This window comes from Papilio polytes, unplaced genomic scaffold, assembly GCF_000836215.1.
Source record: "Papilio polytes unplaced genomic scaffold, Ppol_1.0 DF823691.1, whole genome shotgun sequence".
In the NCBI taxonomy this organism is placed as follows: Eukaryota; Metazoa; Arthropoda; class Insecta; order Lepidoptera; family Papilionidae; genus Papilio; species Papilio polytes.
This window is the reverse complement of record NW_013525513.1, coordinates 2,603,291-2,620,170: the sequence shown is the minus strand read 5'-3', so window position 1 is coordinate 2,620,170 and position 16,880 is coordinate 2,603,291. Positions and strand designations below refer to the sequence as shown.

Here is a 16,880-nt window from a genome sequence, read left to right as displayed (position 1 = left end):
GTCGGCGTGGAATTAACAAAATAAATGAGTAGACTGTGTTCTTCCAGACTATCCTCTACATCTATACCAAAAATCGAAATCCGTTCAGCCATTTATGCTACAAACTCTAACAAACATTCATCCATTTGTCTAAAATTTCGCATATATAATATTAGTATGATGTCAGTCAGTAGAACACCGCTTTTTTTATTATCCCGTCGTTTACATAATTCACTGTTACCTAATTGGTTATTTGTAAAAGGCGGAGTTTATAACACCGCGGATGTCCGCGACTGTACATATCCAGTTCATTACGTCGCACTAGGCGCTTCTGGCAAAATATGAATAATCACTTTCCTTTTCTGGTCATAACTGAAGTTGTTGATTTTGAATATCCTACTATCGTAGAACGGCTTGAGGTCTGTGATGTTTATCTGTCTCGCTCTCTCCGTTAGATCTCTTTCTGATATCTCTATAGTGGACTGTGAGTGATTGTGCAAACCACGCATATAAGCTAACTGGTCCATTGTGAGTTGACGTAGAATGTAGTATAATAGTTCGCTGTGATCCTTCTTGTATGATAGATATTTCTGGAACGTCTGTAAAGATAGTTTTTTTTAATTAACTAGCTGATGCTGGTGACTTCGTCCGCGTGAAATTAACAAATAAATAGTAGCTTTTAAATAGTGCAATTTTTTTAATCAGTTTAGTAGTTTTAGAAATATTTAAATATATACAAAAATACAGATCTTTCCTCTTTATAATATTAATACAAATGAATTATGATCCTTATTTAATCAAGTGATGTTTTTAGCATTTTCTTGCAAATGAGTTTAAATTATTTTGATTAAATAAAAGTAAATTTACTGTCTCTGAGTATGGTCAGATAAAATTGAAAGTATATCCAGTTTAAATTTTAGTATTACTAGCGCCCTGGGCGAGATTTCTATAACGCCCCCTTTTTAGTAATTTGGAGGGGATATAAATAAGGTTAAGTGAGCCTGTATTATATTGAAGCCCTTTTGGTCTAGCGCCCTTAGCGACCCTTTGTTAATGCCGGCCCTAAGTGTAACTTACCTGTCTCATAGGTCGCATAACGCTGTATTTCTGCGTATCGACGAAACTTTCAAGCATAGTGCGTATGGCCATGTTGACGTCCTGTTCGTCTACTTGAGCCCGTAGATGCATACGTGCGTGCGCTTCGCTCATACGGATAACTATAAGTAAAGAAAACAAACAAATTAAAAATTAAAATTAATAAAAAAAATCAGAAGTAAGCCTGTGTTCTTCGAGACTACTATATATACCAAATTTCATTCAATTCCGTTCAGCAGTATAGGCTTTAAACTACGTACAACTTTAATTCAAAAATTATAACATTACTAGCTTTCGTCCGCGACTCCGTCCGCGTGGAAGTAAAAAAAAAAAAAAAGTGAGTAGACTGTGTTCTAGACTATCCTGCACGTATATGTCAAATTTCATCGAGATCCGTTAAGCAGTTTAGGCTACAAACTTTAACAAACATCCATCCATCTAAACTTTTGCATTTATAATATTAGTATGATTGATAGTTGGCTGGATTCAAACCCGTATATTACAAGTCGAGTGCTTAACCCTTGAGTCACCGATGATCTGTTTTTTTGATTATTTTTATAGACCATTTCTTATTTGCTGTATAATTATCAGCTAAAGAGTAATTGTGTAATGTAATTATCACAATATAGTTGTCTCACCTGACTCAATATGTCTGACAGTGATGGGCAAGCTGCCAGTTGCGAGGGACTCCTGTCGCAGCTCACTGTACATCTTGGCCACTTTATCTTGATCCATGTTCTGGAAAAATCATTGTAATTTACACTTAACTTAGGGCCTGTCCCACCTAATTGTAAATTGTCTACACAATCCAACATGCGAAATATGTGATGGAGACGGATTTTGTTGCCATATCTGTCAGTGACGTAATTTTTTTTTTACATACGGTGGCAAACGTGCAAGCGGCCACTAGAATCCGCCAAAATGGCGAAGCGACCCCTGCCCAAAGACATCTGCAATTGCAGATGCGTTGCCTACCCTTATACGACGGAGGAGGAGACGCATAAAGAGGACATTTCCCCTTCCTATGCATCTCCTTTACATTTTTTAAGCTATCTGAGCCTCTATCAGCCAACGGTGGGACAGGCCCTTAGACTCACAAATTATGATATTAAGCAGTGTTAAAGTCAAACTATCCTAATAAGAAGATATCTATACTAATATTATAAAGAGGACATATTTGTATTTTTGTATGTGTTTAAATAACATAAAAACTACTCAGTCGATTTCAAAAAAATCTTTGACTATTATAAAACTATGTTATCAGTGAGTAACATAGCTTTTAACTATTTCTTTTATCCCACGCGAATGAAGTCGCGAGCTACAGCTAACATATATCTTTAGCTTGTAAACTTTTTAATTTACGGTTTCATTGACCAGGGATATAAAACATATTTAAAGGATAATTAGTAGTACTTACTTGCTTCCTTTATCAATGTAGATGCATAGAAAAACATAAAGAAAAATATAATTTTTAACATTCTCTAACAAAAAAGCCCTTACATATAATAATCTTGCTAATATTATAAATGCGAAAGTTTAGATAGATGTTTGTTAGGAATGTAGCCTAAACGACTGAACGGATCTCGATGAAATTAGGTATAGATGTAGAGGATAGTCTAGACCACATAGTCTATTTACTTTTGTTTAATACTACAGGGAGAGTCGCGGGTAAAGCTAGTAAGACATTACCTGTAACTTGGGATGTACATTTTCCTTCGAATATACGATATATTTCTTCAGTAAATCTTGCGGTATGCCGATATCGTCCGTAATATTATCCTCTAAGGTAGCTCCGCGTTTTGTCGGGTGATGTCGCATATGAGAACTTACTACGAATCTGAAATTACGGACATTTTTTTTTAATTATTCATTTAACCTGCCTACATTAAAGATTTTTTGAAAAGTCAATCGTACTAATATTATAAATTCGAAAGTTTAGATGGATGGATGTTTGTTAGAGTTTGTAGCCTAAACAGCTGAACGGATCTCGATGAAATTTGGTATAGATATAGAGGATAGTCTGGAAGAACACATACGCTACTCACTTTTTTTTTTAATTCCACGCGAACGGAGTCGCGGGCGAAAGCTAGTTATAAAAAAAATCAAGGTAGCCTATGTGTTCTTCCAGACTATCAACATCTATGCCAAATTTAATCGAGATCCCTTCAGCCGTTTAGGTTACAAACAAACAAGCATCCATCCATCTAAACTTTCACATTTATAATATTAGTAAGAAGTCAGATTGTATAGAGTCAATTGGTACAATGGGACAAAAAACCCAAAGGGTCGATTAACTGGTGGACCGATCAACCTACAGAATACAGATAACCGAGTTATGAAATTTTTTTTTTTTTTATAACAATAGTATTTTTTCATCTTATCCTTTGCAATAAAGATAAGCAAGTATCATTTTTGTCACCTTAAAACCCAGTTTAGCTTGTTACCTTATTTTAAATTAAGAAATATATAGACATAGGGAACATTTTTTTCACCGGTAACTTCTTTGTACGGTAACATCTCAATGTCAAATCTAACATACCGAGACGCTTCAGTGTTTGGATTTTTTGTTTCTTGAAAAATGTTTCAAGTGAAGTGTCAACTATGCCTACTGTATTTTTTTAAGTTTAAATGTATTTTTGCAAGTAATAAATGTAATACTTAGCGAGATGTGTGTCCAGCATGGGGTCGGCCTCGTCCCGCACCACGCACAGCACGTCGAACCGCGACAGTATCGGCTCCGACAGGTTCACGTTCTCTGAGAACGTAAGCGAGGGGTCGTAGCGACCTCCTATTGGGTTCGCCGCTGCTATTATTGAGCATCTGAAAAAAACATTTATTAATATTAAAAAAATATTAAAAAAAAAACAACCAAAACTGATCGGTGCCTATACTGAAAGTTTCACGTGAGTTAAGTTATCTATACTATTATAATAAAGCGTAAACCCACACTTCTTTGTTGTTTAAGATGTCAGCAATTACAGCATATTTTTGAATAATCCTTTTTTCATGAAAAGTACAATTACGTCACGCTTTAGGCTATATATTTTCACGCTATTAAACTTAGGGGGTAAATAAATTGGATAAAAACCCTTATGTAGGAAAGAGACCATGAACTACGAGCTGCCAACATTAAGGAACCAAGGTTGTCATTTATGAATTTGACTTTGACATTTCACAAATGAAATAAAGTCTATATAATTTCACGCGGATGAAGTCGCACGGGAACGCTAGTATTTAATACTGAGCTGTCGCCCGCAAACTTCGTTAACGCAAAGGACCACCCATTACGCCATTTTGACTGTAAAATTTAAAGCTGGGAAACCGGCCTTTAGACAGTTCTTACCTGGCGTGTAGTGATGTAACGATGCCTGCTTTGGATATGGAGATGGATTGTTGCTCCATAGCTTCATGTATGGAGGTTCTGTCCTGTTCGTTCATTTTGTCGAACTCGTCTATGAGACACACTCCGCGGTCCGCCAGCACTAAAGCACCAGCTTCCAATGTCCATTCTCTATACATGTATAATTTCATTATTATTATTATTTTACATTCTCATATTTTTAATGTCTTATTTTTATATATATGATTTACTTGATTTTGATTAAAAAAAAATAAAACATATTATATAAAAAAATAGAAGTCCACCGGCTGCGGAATCCGATGACTCAAGCAACCAGTGGTCAGAGCTGCAGAGACAGGAACCTCCTCACAATGCGTGCAGTTTCTAAAATAACCGCTTTTTGTATTGGGCCCTTAATCCAACTGTCTAGCGAGAGCTTCTTGAGGTTTTGGTCGAAGCTCTTCGCTATTAGCCCGTGTACCGAAACGACTATCGGAATAATGGTTATCGATTTCATACGCCACTTGGCGGTAACCTCGTGAGCCAAATCCAAATATTTTAATAGTTTTTCATTTTCGACTTTAACGAGGTTCTAGTCATGTGGGATAGTGATATCGAATATCGAATATCGACTAACATTACACAACTCTCAGACCGATCTATTATTACTATATCAGGCCTATTGGCAGCAATAGTCCTGTCCCTAATAATAGATCGATCCTTGTAGAGCGTGATACGGCTATTTTTATTGAAGCCATTCAGCTGTTTGGATGGATGTGTTAGGATTCTCCATAATAGGTGAACGAATATAGATGAATTTTGAAATATTGACTTTTTTTAAAATGTCGATTATAAAAATTTTGTAGCATTGACAATTGTTTTTTTTTTTTTTGTTCTCTTTATCGATATTTACCTTGTTGTTGGATTCTTTCTTACATAAGCAGTGAGACCGACCGCGCTCGCTCCTTGACCAGTTGTAAATATGGCACGGGGTGCGATCTGAAAGGAGTATTATGAAAAATACATCAAAATTAACAACTGGATTTCGCCTGAGATTCCATCCGTGCCGAAATAATTAAAAAAAAAAACAAAAAGTATGTTTTCTTTCAGACTATCCTCTACATATATGGTAAATGTCATTGAGATCTGTACAACAGTTTAGGTTACAAACTCTAACAAACGTCCATCCATCCAAATTTTTGCATGTATAGTAATCTATACTATTATAATAAAGCGTAAATACACACTTCTCTGTTGCCTAAGATGTCAGCAATTACAGCATATTTTTGAATAACTCTTTTTTCAAAAAAAGCCCTACACTTACGTCACGCTTTAGGCTTTATATTTTCATGCCATTAAACTTAGATGTAAATATTTTGGATAAAAACCCTAGATGTGGGAAAGAGACCATAAGTTGCTGCCAACATCAAGGAAGCAAGGTTGCCATGCTTTGTCATCATGTCATGTCATTTTGACATTTGCAATTGATAATTTGACACATGTAAACAATAAAATAAAATATTCACAATTTTATGCGGATCAAGTCGCACGGGAATAGCTAGTTAATAAGATAATAATAGTAAGTAGAAATAGAGACCGTAGATACGTAAATTATTAAGTTTGTTGCAGTAATATTTATTACAGTGGTTCCAATAAAACATGGTCACATTAAAAGCTTACCTTTTCAGTATATTTAAGGAACTGTGACTTGGCGGTACCGGGGTCGCCACAAATAAGAACATTGATGTCTCCTCGAACTTTATGCTTTTCACCTGAAAATATATTCAAGAAAATTGTAAAAAAACTAAAAAAAAAAACAACACAATCGAGGGAAATTAAAACCTGTTTGAAGGTAATTCAAAATGTCTCATCACACTTTATGATTTTTATTCGTAAGGATCATGTAAAAAAAAAAATTTTACGTAGTCAAATATTGAAAAGAAAAAAACAATTACTGCAACAAAATTTAAGTTTATGAAAACCTGATGACAGTTTAAACACATAAAACCTTATAAATATATAAATTATAACACGGCTAAACTCACATGATAACATTCGGTGTAGGCACCGACAGTTTCGAACCCGTTGGGGGTCGTAATCACAGGGTGAGTGATTAATCACTCACCCTGAAGAAGGACCCCCAACGGGTTCGAAACTGTCGGTGCCTACACCGAATGTTATCACGTGAGTTTAGCCGTGTTATAATTTATATAGTATAATGTCTCACGAAAGTTTTAATAAGTTAATAAACATAAAACCTTGTTCTCCACATTTTGATGCATGTTTTAATTATTTTTTTTATTATTATTTAATAGTACAGGTAATTTTGTATAACATACCTGGATTTTTAGGTTCTCCACCAAACAAAGCTAACGCTAGACCTCTTTTAATAAAATCATGTCCATATATAGAAGGTGCCATACTCTGTACAATTCTCTCTCCGATGTTAGCCTCTTTGGACAACTTTATAATACTGGCAACATCCTCGTCTGTTAGAGATTCCACGATATGCTTACAGTCTTTAACTACTATGTAATTAGCTATAATTACTGTTGCAAATACTGGGAATCCCTGGAGATAGGAAATACTAATATTATAAAGAGGAAAGATTTGTATTTTTGCATGTATTAGAATTTAAAAAATAAATTGGGCTGATTTAAAAATTCTGGCACCATTGAAAAGCTTTCTTTTAAAATTAGTAGTGAAAATCCAATTATTTTTGGTTCTTTTCGTAATGGAGCTATTTTGTTTACTTTACATTTGTCATAGTATGATTCTAATACTATATATATATATAAATAGGAAAGATGTGTATTTTTGTATGTGGCAGATACATTTGAAAAGTGCTGTCAAAATTCTTTCACCGAATGCTATTGGCAATATTCATTACTGGATTTTTTTTAATACCATGCATACAAAGTTAAGAGTTACATAATTTTTATATCCCCCATTAATATTTTCTATGATTAACAAATTAAAACAAAACATTCCCCCTTTCATATAAATATAAAAAATACCTTAAATAGTATAAATATATAATACTAGCCATTGCTAGCGATTTTGTCCACGTAAAATTGAAAAATAATACAAAACACAAGTTACTCAGCAATAAAGTAGTTTTATAATGGAGAATTTTTTTTTAATATCCCAGTAGTTTTTGAGTTATATTAATATGTACAAAAACATCAATTTTTTCTCTTTATAATACATTAGAACCTTGATAAGTTATAGAGGATTTAAGTTATCAAGGGTCTATGTTATAGAGGTTTCGGGCTCTGATGGGAAGGGAACATATTATTCTTTGAAGTTATAGAGGTTTTTATGTTACCGAGGTTTGAGTTATCGAGATTCTACTGTATTACTATAAAAAATATAGATATACCTGTTCAGTATTAAGTGATCCATCATAATTGTTAGTATATATTCCAGTCAAATCCACTTCATCACCAGGTTTACATCTGTCACAGAGATCAGCTAAAAGTATACAATCCTTGCTGCGAGGTATACGGCCTGCCGGGATGCGGCCCGGAGACTCCTGGATTGTCACCTTCTGGTAGTTACGGTATACTGTTTGCTCCATATTCACCTGGAATATATAGAAAAATCTTATGTTTTTTTGTATAAGTTGGCAAACGAGAGAGCGGCAACCGAAGCAACCGCAGCCAATAGACATTCACAATAGCGGATGCGTTGCCTACCCTTAATCGACGGAGGAGACGCACATAAACAAGACATTTCCTTGTTATGCGTCTCCTCCACCGTTAAATCCACGTTCCGTTCCCAGTCTTTTTTCTATAAGAAAAAGGGACTAAAGTTAGGCCTCCGGCACCACGTTCACCAGATGAAACTCGGAATTGCTCTCAATTTACGCCTGTCTTCTGTGTGGTCGAGGTATTGCATTGCGAAGATGTTAAAGTGTGCTCTACCACTGTTATGCTTAATGTGTAACGGTAATTGTTAACTAACGGTAAAAGAAAGATATACAATGAAATAAAGTTTTTCATGTTGCAAATATCATGTTGATGACGTTGGTTTGGACCAGCTAGTATATAATAATGCCCTATAGACTGCAACTTTTATGGGCCAATAGGTTGATCGAGTCAAGCTATCAAGCTAATACATTGTAAAACTGTTTCTTACCATAAAAGGCCCAGCGCTTTGACACTCCGGACAAGATCCCGGCTTCACTTCCGAGTTCTGCGATTGTACGAACGGCCCAAGTATATAACCACATCTATTACAATCATATTTCACAACAGATAACTGAGGTAGAACACCAGTTGTTGCGGTAATCACACCTACAGTTCTCACTAACTGATTCAAATGAAGCTTCCGGAATGTTCTCAACTCTTCTATAAGCGGCAGATCAGATATACGGACGTGGATCTCTGACGTCACACGTTCGTAACTCGGGAATATTTGTAAAACAATCTCTTTGGCTACTTCATCGAAGATTTGAAGCATTTGGAACGGTGCGTCTGGTAAGAAGAAGGCAAGCACTTGTTCTTTCCGTGCAAGAACATCGAATTCAACGTGAAATGACGCTTGATTGTGTTCGCACATACGTCGTATACGATCCTTGTAAACGAATTGTCCTTTGTTATTCGCGTAGGTTCGGAGAAAGTTTTTAAACCTGTAAATAATTGAAATTATGATTATTATGAGACAGTACCCCAATAAATGGTGCAATGGTAACAATTACATTATTATTAAATAGCTGTCTGACAAATAAAAAGTACACAGAGATCAAACAGGCCTTGCAGTCGGACAAAACTCTAAAAAATCAGTTTATCATTATCAGGTTAACGAAATATATCACTTTTATCATTTTTATATACAAACAATACAATTTTGTTATACATATAGATTACATATGTTTCTTATATCTATTACCTATTAGCTATTTCTGTTCTAGGTCCCAACATAGAGACCCATTCTTTAGTTGTATATCCCTTTGTATCCTCGAGATTCTCAATACTTTCAATGCCTTCTTCTGTTTGCTCCTTGTCTCCGGTTGCTGCCCTTTCGGCATCGCGACGACGCTTACTACGAGGAACGTCTGTACTTTCATCATCAGATTCATCTGGAAATATTAAATTTATGGTACCAGAACCTCACATTTGGATATTTGAATTAAATTTGTATTGTAGTTTTAATGTTCTTATATAAAGCTTTAATAAGGATGAGAAGACAGCTCTGTACATACAAATATATTACAAACCATAAAACAGTCCTTGATCATCCCGTCTGATTCTGCCTTCATCTCTATCCCTTCTCCGCAGCTCCTGTTCAGCAGCCACACGAGCCTCAACAGACATTGGGTCGTAGTCATCATCATCCAAGCCCTCATTGTCATAACGGTCTAAAGCTGGCATAGGACGATAATCCCTATAATAAAAAATAGAAATTGAAGAATTATCATCTGTTTACTCATTTATATCTGCATATTATTAAAATACGTCTGATTTAAATTTAACGGTTTTGTTATTATGATTAATAAACGTACGCTTCCATATTATCGTTAAAAAGCTCCTCTCCATCGTCTTCTTCTTCGACGGCATTGTCGCCGAGGATTGCACTTTCATCTTCGAACATTTCATATTCCCGTGCCGGTGATGTCATTCTTGACCGAGCCCCATCTCTATCAGACGGAGTATCAGGAATTGGTGAACTCTAAAACATAGAAATGTATCGTTGAACTTATAAACTCTCAATCTAACACAAGTTTACGATTGTCACTATTTCATTGAAATGTATGAAAGATAATCACTAACCATGGTTTTTGAATAATGTATTAATGGTTAAAGAATAATAGAAATTATGTAACTCTGATTGAAAAAGCGTTAAAAACAGAAATACACGAAATCAAGCAACAGGCAGGTTGTTTTTGTTGCTGTCAAAAACCGCGCGAATTTTATGATTTTATGCACTACCACAGTATATAAATTCCAAATAATACGAAAATATTTTCTTTTTTTTTTAGTTTACTTACAACTGTTTTTTGATTACTTGGAGAATTTGAAGTACTTAAAGTAAAGCTAATCAATTAATTTTTATAACGTTTTATTGTGTTTATTCTTCGAAAAGCAAATTCAATTTGAACGTGTTTTAACCTAAATCATGCATTTGACAATTTTTATTTGACATATCTTTGCTTTTCGTAATGATACAAGATACCTTCTTTTTCAAATTGGAAAATAGACAATGGCTAAATACATTGCTCAAATTATAGTTTTGGGTGCTCAGGTTGTTGGGAGAGCGTTTGCTAGGGCTCTTAAGCAAGAAATAGCTGCTTCACAGGAAGCCGCTAAACGAGCTGGTGGTGGACCAGAAGGTGCAAGAAGAGCTGCTGCCAATGCTTCTACAGGCCTTACACTGGAAGAGGCTATGCAAATTTTAAATTTAGACAAATTAGACCCTGATAAAGTCAAGAAAAATTACGAACATTTATTCAACGTCAACGACAAAGCTAAAGGTGGTTCATTTTACTTACAATCGAAAATTGTTAGAGCAAAAGAGAGATTGGACGTTGAACTGAAGCCAAAAGATTCACAAGCGGATTCGAGTCAACCAAAGGATGCACCATGAGACATTCTAATTTTATTTAGTGCAGTTATACAAATGTATATGTTGTAGATATGTTTAGTGAAAGTGAAAGTTTTGTAAAATACTTTATTATGTAGAAAATGGACACAATAGTGACTAGAATACATCAGTCTTATTAATAAAAATGTTGATTATGTTATAAAATTACATTTAGAACCTTTAATATGTCATACAGTTGACTTTACAAGCTAAAAGCTAAGCAATATAAGTATGTTTTGCTAAGCACATATTTGAACATTTATTGGTATAGTTTATTGCTATGTATGCTAACATTGTTTATTAAAATGTCAACTGATTCATTCATTAATTTCCTTTTTTTAAACATTTGTGACTATAATATATCAAAATTTATTTTATAATAGAACTATTTGCATCGATACAATTAAAAGCAGTTAACTATGGTAAAATATTTGAGATAAAAGTGAAAATTTCTCAAACTGTAAATACATTAACACTTCATATTGCATTTAAAAAATTGTATGGGATAAAATTACAATGACTGCAGTTTGTGCGTCAATTTCTTTTAGTAACATTTTTTGGTAATACATAATCTGTTCAAAATAATCATTTATATACTATAAACATTCCATACAAACTGTAGAGATATTATAAATTAATTTCTTAACAATAAACTTATGACTAGAAAATAATTATCAAAATTCTTTCTGATTATAAAAGTAAAAATGGAAGAAATTGAGCAACGTAATATTCACACCATTCTGATGTTAACTTAAATACTCTTTTTTTTATATGTGTTAATTGAGCAGGCGACAAATTCGGCAAAATAGCGAAAGACCGCTGCCCAGACACCTGCAATTGCATTGCCTATTTTACATCAACACAGAAGTCCGACAAAATGAAGTTATTTCCCCTTCCTATGCATCCCCACCACTGCCAAAATCAATTCCCCTTCCCATCAATTATTTATAAGAAAAGGCTGGGAAAGGAAAATGAATTTTCTACCATTTTTGACATTCTCCAATTGTTCCCCTTCATTTCATTTTATCACCAATACATCTATACCTTTAAACTTTTATAAAAATTACAAATATAAAAGTAATATAAAAAACATATGTTGACTAGATATGACTAATTTGATATATCGAAAGAATGCTTAAAAGATATGATCATGTCTTATATGTGTAAAACAACTTGGCAATATGGCAGTGATATTGGCAAATTGCCTAAATGCACAAAAGTTTTAAGATGGTTTCACATCCATCAAAACAACAACTTCATAAGGACTGCATTCAGACATACCTAAAAAGTTGCAGAGCCAACCGTAAAAGCCTTTCTCAAAATCACATACATCTTTCCACCAATTCGCTCCACTGAACGTAAGCTGTACAATACCAGCGTACAGTCCTACACCGATAGTAAACAATACTATCAAAAATGGATAAGACAGAATCACAATAGGTGCAAAAAACGCCTTTTTAATCCAACTAAATCTCTCCGTAACATGAGTGAATATATTGTACCAGGCTAAAGTACCAATATAAAATGAATAAGCCGCAGATATACAAGCCACAAATGGAATGCATAAAAGACTGAAGATAAATATATGAGGCCCATTATATAGTGAGCATTTTGAGACATCCATTTTATTGTATTCTTCAGCCACAATAGCAGCTTCAATTATCTCCAGTTCCTCTCTTGATATATTCAATTTCACATCCACATTTTGTCCTTTCTTTTTTCCTCGCTTGATTGTTCCAGTCATTGTTAAGTACCCATCTTTGGAGTTGTCAGTTAATGATGAAGGTGAAATCGAACCTTCTGATTCAACTCTTAGAGTGGTTATTTCAGTATCCGGATTTTCAGAATCGATAACTCCCGGTACAATATTAACACGCTTTTTCCTTTTTGCACTATTCTTAAGACTATCAGTGAGGGGTCCCATTTCAAAGCTGTTCTCAGATTGAGTTTGCGACAAACTATTGGGAGTTGCACAAGAGCTTTCATTATTGTCAGAGTTTAGTATTCTGCAACCTCTTTGGGTGTCTATATCCATGGTCTCTCTCAAGTCACCAAGGCTGGAACAGGCATCGGAAGAATTCTCATAAATTGGAGATAAATCTATTATTTCACGACTGTTGTGTATAGTAGAAAGGGCTTGGTAACCATTTTTTTGCAATTTATGTTGTGCATCAACAAGGATATTTGTATCAATCAAGTCTTCGTCATTTACATCATTGATAATCGGGAGATTAATTTTCATATTAGACTTTAGGCCATCCATGGTTGAATGTATGATGCCATTGACATGTTCATTTACTGGTGACAAGCCATTTATATATTTGGTTGGCAATTCTGTATCCGCTGCTCCCTGTAAATAATAATAATAAAAGTAAAGAATGAATTTAATTCACATTATTTTAAATTTTAATGATTAAGATAATAGAATGAGTAAAATAAATAATACTTAATATGTAACATTTGGTCTCTGTAAAGAGAAAAATTCTCGATTTAACATTTAAAATAAATAACATTCGAAAGAATAAATTCAATAGCAAAACTTCTAAACAAAATTAAAAAGCGTAAATACCTGGACAGTTATTATATGATCAACATGACCAGCAACGGCATTCTGCTTTTTGCCGTTTCGTTTTTTCGGCAAAATAAATATAGGCTGCTCTACTTTAGCCATAATGATACTTTTAATACAATAGTAAAATTATCTCAATGATAGTTTCCGCCGGGAAAGCGTCTTTCTCAATGTATGGCCTGTTCAGATATATAAACTTTATTGATAAATACGGCCATTTACTTTAAAACATTTGTTACATATTTCATCACGATTAAACTAGGTAAACGTTATAAATTCATAAAAAAACATGTCGCACCGAAAGAAAATTTCCATTTTCTGAATTTTCAATTTTCAATGGCCGACAGGAGTAGGGACGTCCGTCGTATTACCCCGTACCAAAGAAAACTTCATGAATGATCGATTCACAATATTTCATCTATAAACTGAACTAAATCTATTAAATTAAGCTCCGAGAACAAACTACACACAAACTAATGAAAGCGAAGTCCAAAATATACCAAATGAAAATGTTGTAAATTCAAAAAACCAATCGCACAAGATTTTTAACGGTGACATTTTGCCTGACATATTGAATCAAATTGTCATCAAGGCAATGTCAAATGTCAATAATAAAGTTAGCGATCGGCGATTTTGTAATTTAAACTTATTTATTGTTTAAAATATTAATTTTGACACAAATTTTCACAGAAAACCTTTGCTATTTAACATAATGTTCAAGGTTTGACAATAACTATTCGGTTGTGAAGTGAATTGTTATCAATATCTTAGAAAATGTAGCATAACCTCTTTCACAGGGTATGGTGAGCTTGGTTACTGGCGGCGCTTCAGGATTAGGTAAAGCCACTGTAGAAAGACTTGTTAAAAATGAAGGAAGAGTTGTTATATTGGATATTCAAGGGACAAGAGCTCAGGAAGTTGCGAAGGGATTTGGTGAAAATGTTGCTGTTTCAGTCGGTTGTGTAAGATAAAGTTTTGTTTTGATTAAATAAGTAAAAGTTTTAATTCATGCCAAGGTCTTTTATGTAATACTTTAGATAAATAAACGAAACTTAACTCATAATAATGTTGGGCAAATAGTAATTGGTTCTTGTTTATGGGACAGACCTGTCTTAATCACATCAAATATAATTCTAGGTGTCGTCAGAAGATGATGTAAAGAAGGCTTTGGAATTGACAAAATCAAAGTTTGGAAGGCTTGACACACTTGTCAACTGTGCAGGATATGCACAAACACACCAAGTGTATAATTTCTTTAAAGACAAGGAATGTAGTTCAAGCCATTTTATCAAATGTATAAATGTAAGTAAAAAAATTGTTGACAGGTGTTTCTAGAATTATTAATTTATAAAAGCTTATTTTAATAGCTGCAATATAACATATGTTTGAAATGAAAATTTTGCAAGACAAAATGTTAATATTTATTTTAATTAATTGTAATACAACAAAAGACAATCAAAAACTGCCTTTAAAATCTACACAGAAATAAGTATTTATCAAGTTAATTAAAAAAATAAAGGAAATAAATACAGGACTGTCCTGTCCCACCAAATTGTAAATTGTCTGATAACAATCCAACATGTAAAATATGATGAAAATATCGGATTTTGTTACCTCATCTGACAGTGACATCATTTTAAAGCAACCTGAGCCTCTATCAGCCTGTGGTGGGACAGGCGCTTATAATAGTCTATGTAGGAGCTATCGATTTGTACCTTTATACCCATTACTTCATCTCAAACCTTATCACCAATGTTTTACATAATTATTCTAACTATTAAATTAAAAACAAACATTTCAGATTAACACAATAGGCACATTTAATACAATAAGATTATCAGCAGGCCTGTTAGGGAAAAATGAACCTAATGAGAATGGACAGAGAGGTGTGATTGTGAACACAGCATCAACAATAGCATATGAGGGTGATATCGGTCAGGCAGCATTTGCAGCATCAACAGCCGCTGTGATAGGAATGACTTTACCAATAGCCAGGGATCTTGCGGCACAAGGCATCAGAGTAGTAACTATTGCACCAGGTATTTATACTATTACAAATCTTACTAATGTTATAAATGTAATAATTCAGGTGGATGGATGTTAGAACATATCTACAGAATGATTCAACAGATCTCAATATAATTTGGTACAGATGTATAACATAATCTGGAAGGACACAGGCTACTTACTTAGTTTTTTTATATACTGTGTAGGAGTTGCAGGCAAAAGTTGGTTTTATTTATTTTATTAGGTGTACCAAACAGCTTTAAACTAATACATAATTACAAATGAGAATAACGAATTAATAAGACTAGGTTTTAAACCAAAGTAGGTGTACACAACATGACTATATTAGACAATTATGTAAAAAGTGAAAAAGTGTCAGTTATACAATGATATATTTAAAGTTTTTCTTTAAACTTACATTTTTGGAATTAAATCAAGAATTGGAAAGTCAAAAAAAAATGAAGGGAAGAGAAGAACAAATTGTTATTACAAATGAGAAACATTAGATGGCTGATGGATATAACTTCATAATGTTCAATAACTAAATAAACAATAACTTCATTATGGAACTTAATGAAATTAGGGACATATAGAACATAGTCTGGAACAACTCATAGGCTAATTATTAATATTTTATTTTACTCTGTGTGGACAGAGTCATGGGCAAAAGCTAGTATTATAAATGAGAAACATAGTCTTCTTAATAAGTTTTTACACAGACAATGTTGTGGGAAAATGTTGATACATTTTTTTGTCTCGGAGCATAGTATTTGTAATTTTTATTTCAGGTATATTTGATACTCCACTAGTACAATATCTACCTGAAAAAATGATTGACTTCATAAAACGTATGACGCCGTTTCCATCAAGACTCGGTAAACCGGAGGAGTTTGCACATTTAGTTACTAGTATAGTAGAGAATCCAATGCTGAATGGTGAAGTCATAAGACTAGATGGTGCACAGAGATGGTTTCCTTTATAAAATATATACAAATACTTAGTTAGGATATATAAGTCTGTTTCCACTTACTGCTAATTCTAATCAATAGTCACAGAAGCAATATAAATTGACTTTTTTGTTGGAATAGAATTTTTTGATGAATTGTCATGTTTGTAATAAATTCCTATTAAGTTGTAAGATTAGTTTAGGTATTTAAGACTGGAAATGTGTACAAATATATGTGTTTCTTGTTAAAATGGTTTTATTTGATACTGATTTTTTTTACAATTATGTTAGAATTGCTTTTCGTTGTTAATCATTAATTAATAAGGTTAAAACATCGGCACTTAACTGACTGGTCAAAT

General features: G+C 33.6%; 4 protein-coding genes across 4 annotated transcripts; 2 read left to right on the top strand and 2 right to left on the bottom strand.

Annotated features, from left to right (window-relative positions):
- Positions 1-119: 119 nt before the first annotated feature.
- LOC106104300 (DNA replication licensing factor Mcm2) lies at positions 120-10,312 on the bottom strand. The gene is made up of 15 exons (XM_013284311.1): positions 10,189-10,312; positions 9,921-10,087; positions 9,636-9,802; positions 9,308-9,497; positions 8,555-9,047; positions 7,797-8,000; positions 6,754-6,985; positions 6,095-6,186; positions 5,328-5,413; positions 4,418-4,585; positions 3,733-3,894; positions 2,764-2,911; positions 1,713-1,812; positions 1,057-1,196; positions 120-578 (listed from the first exon to the last, which is right to left on the bottom strand). The coding sequence occupies exons 1-15, from the start codon at positions 10,189-10,191 to the stop codon at positions 291-293; spliced, it is 2,640 nt and encodes an 879-aa protein (XP_013139765.1). The 5' UTR covers positions 10,192-10,312; the 3' UTR covers positions 120-290.
- Positions 10,313-10,551: 239 nt separating this feature from the next.
- On the top strand, positions 10,552-11,327 carry LOC106104282 (mitochondrial import inner membrane translocase subunit tim16). Its single transcript, XM_013284283.1, has one exon. It carries the CDS (start codon positions 10,619-10,621, stop codon positions 11,000-11,002), a length of 384 nt encoding a protein of 127 aa, XP_013139737.1. The 5' UTR covers positions 10,552-10,618; the 3' UTR covers positions 11,003-11,327.
- An 88-nt stretch (positions 11,328-11,415) lies between these two features.
- LOC106104280 lies at positions 11,416-14,101 on the bottom strand. Its single transcript, XM_013284281.1, has 2 exons — positions 13,569-14,101; positions 11,416-13,349 (listed from the first exon to the last, which is right to left on the bottom strand). Exons 1-2 carry the CDS (start codon positions 13,668-13,670, stop codon positions 12,222-12,224), a joined length of 1,230 nt encoding a protein of 409 aa, XP_013139735.1. The 5' UTR covers positions 13,671-14,101; the 3' UTR covers positions 11,416-12,221.
- A 78-nt stretch (positions 14,102-14,179) lies between these two features.
- Positions 14,180-16,766, top strand: LOC106104281 (3-hydroxyacyl-CoA dehydrogenase type-2-like). Its single transcript, XM_013284282.1, has 5 exons — positions 14,180-14,289; positions 14,366-14,530; positions 14,706-14,870; positions 15,370-15,607; positions 16,364-16,766. The coding sequence occupies exons 1-5, from the start codon at positions 14,281-14,283 to the stop codon at positions 16,555-16,557; spliced, it is 771 nt and encodes a 256-aa protein (XP_013139736.1). The 5' UTR covers positions 14,180-14,280; the 3' UTR covers positions 16,558-16,766.
- The last annotated feature ends 114 nt before the right edge of the window (positions 16,767-16,880 follow it).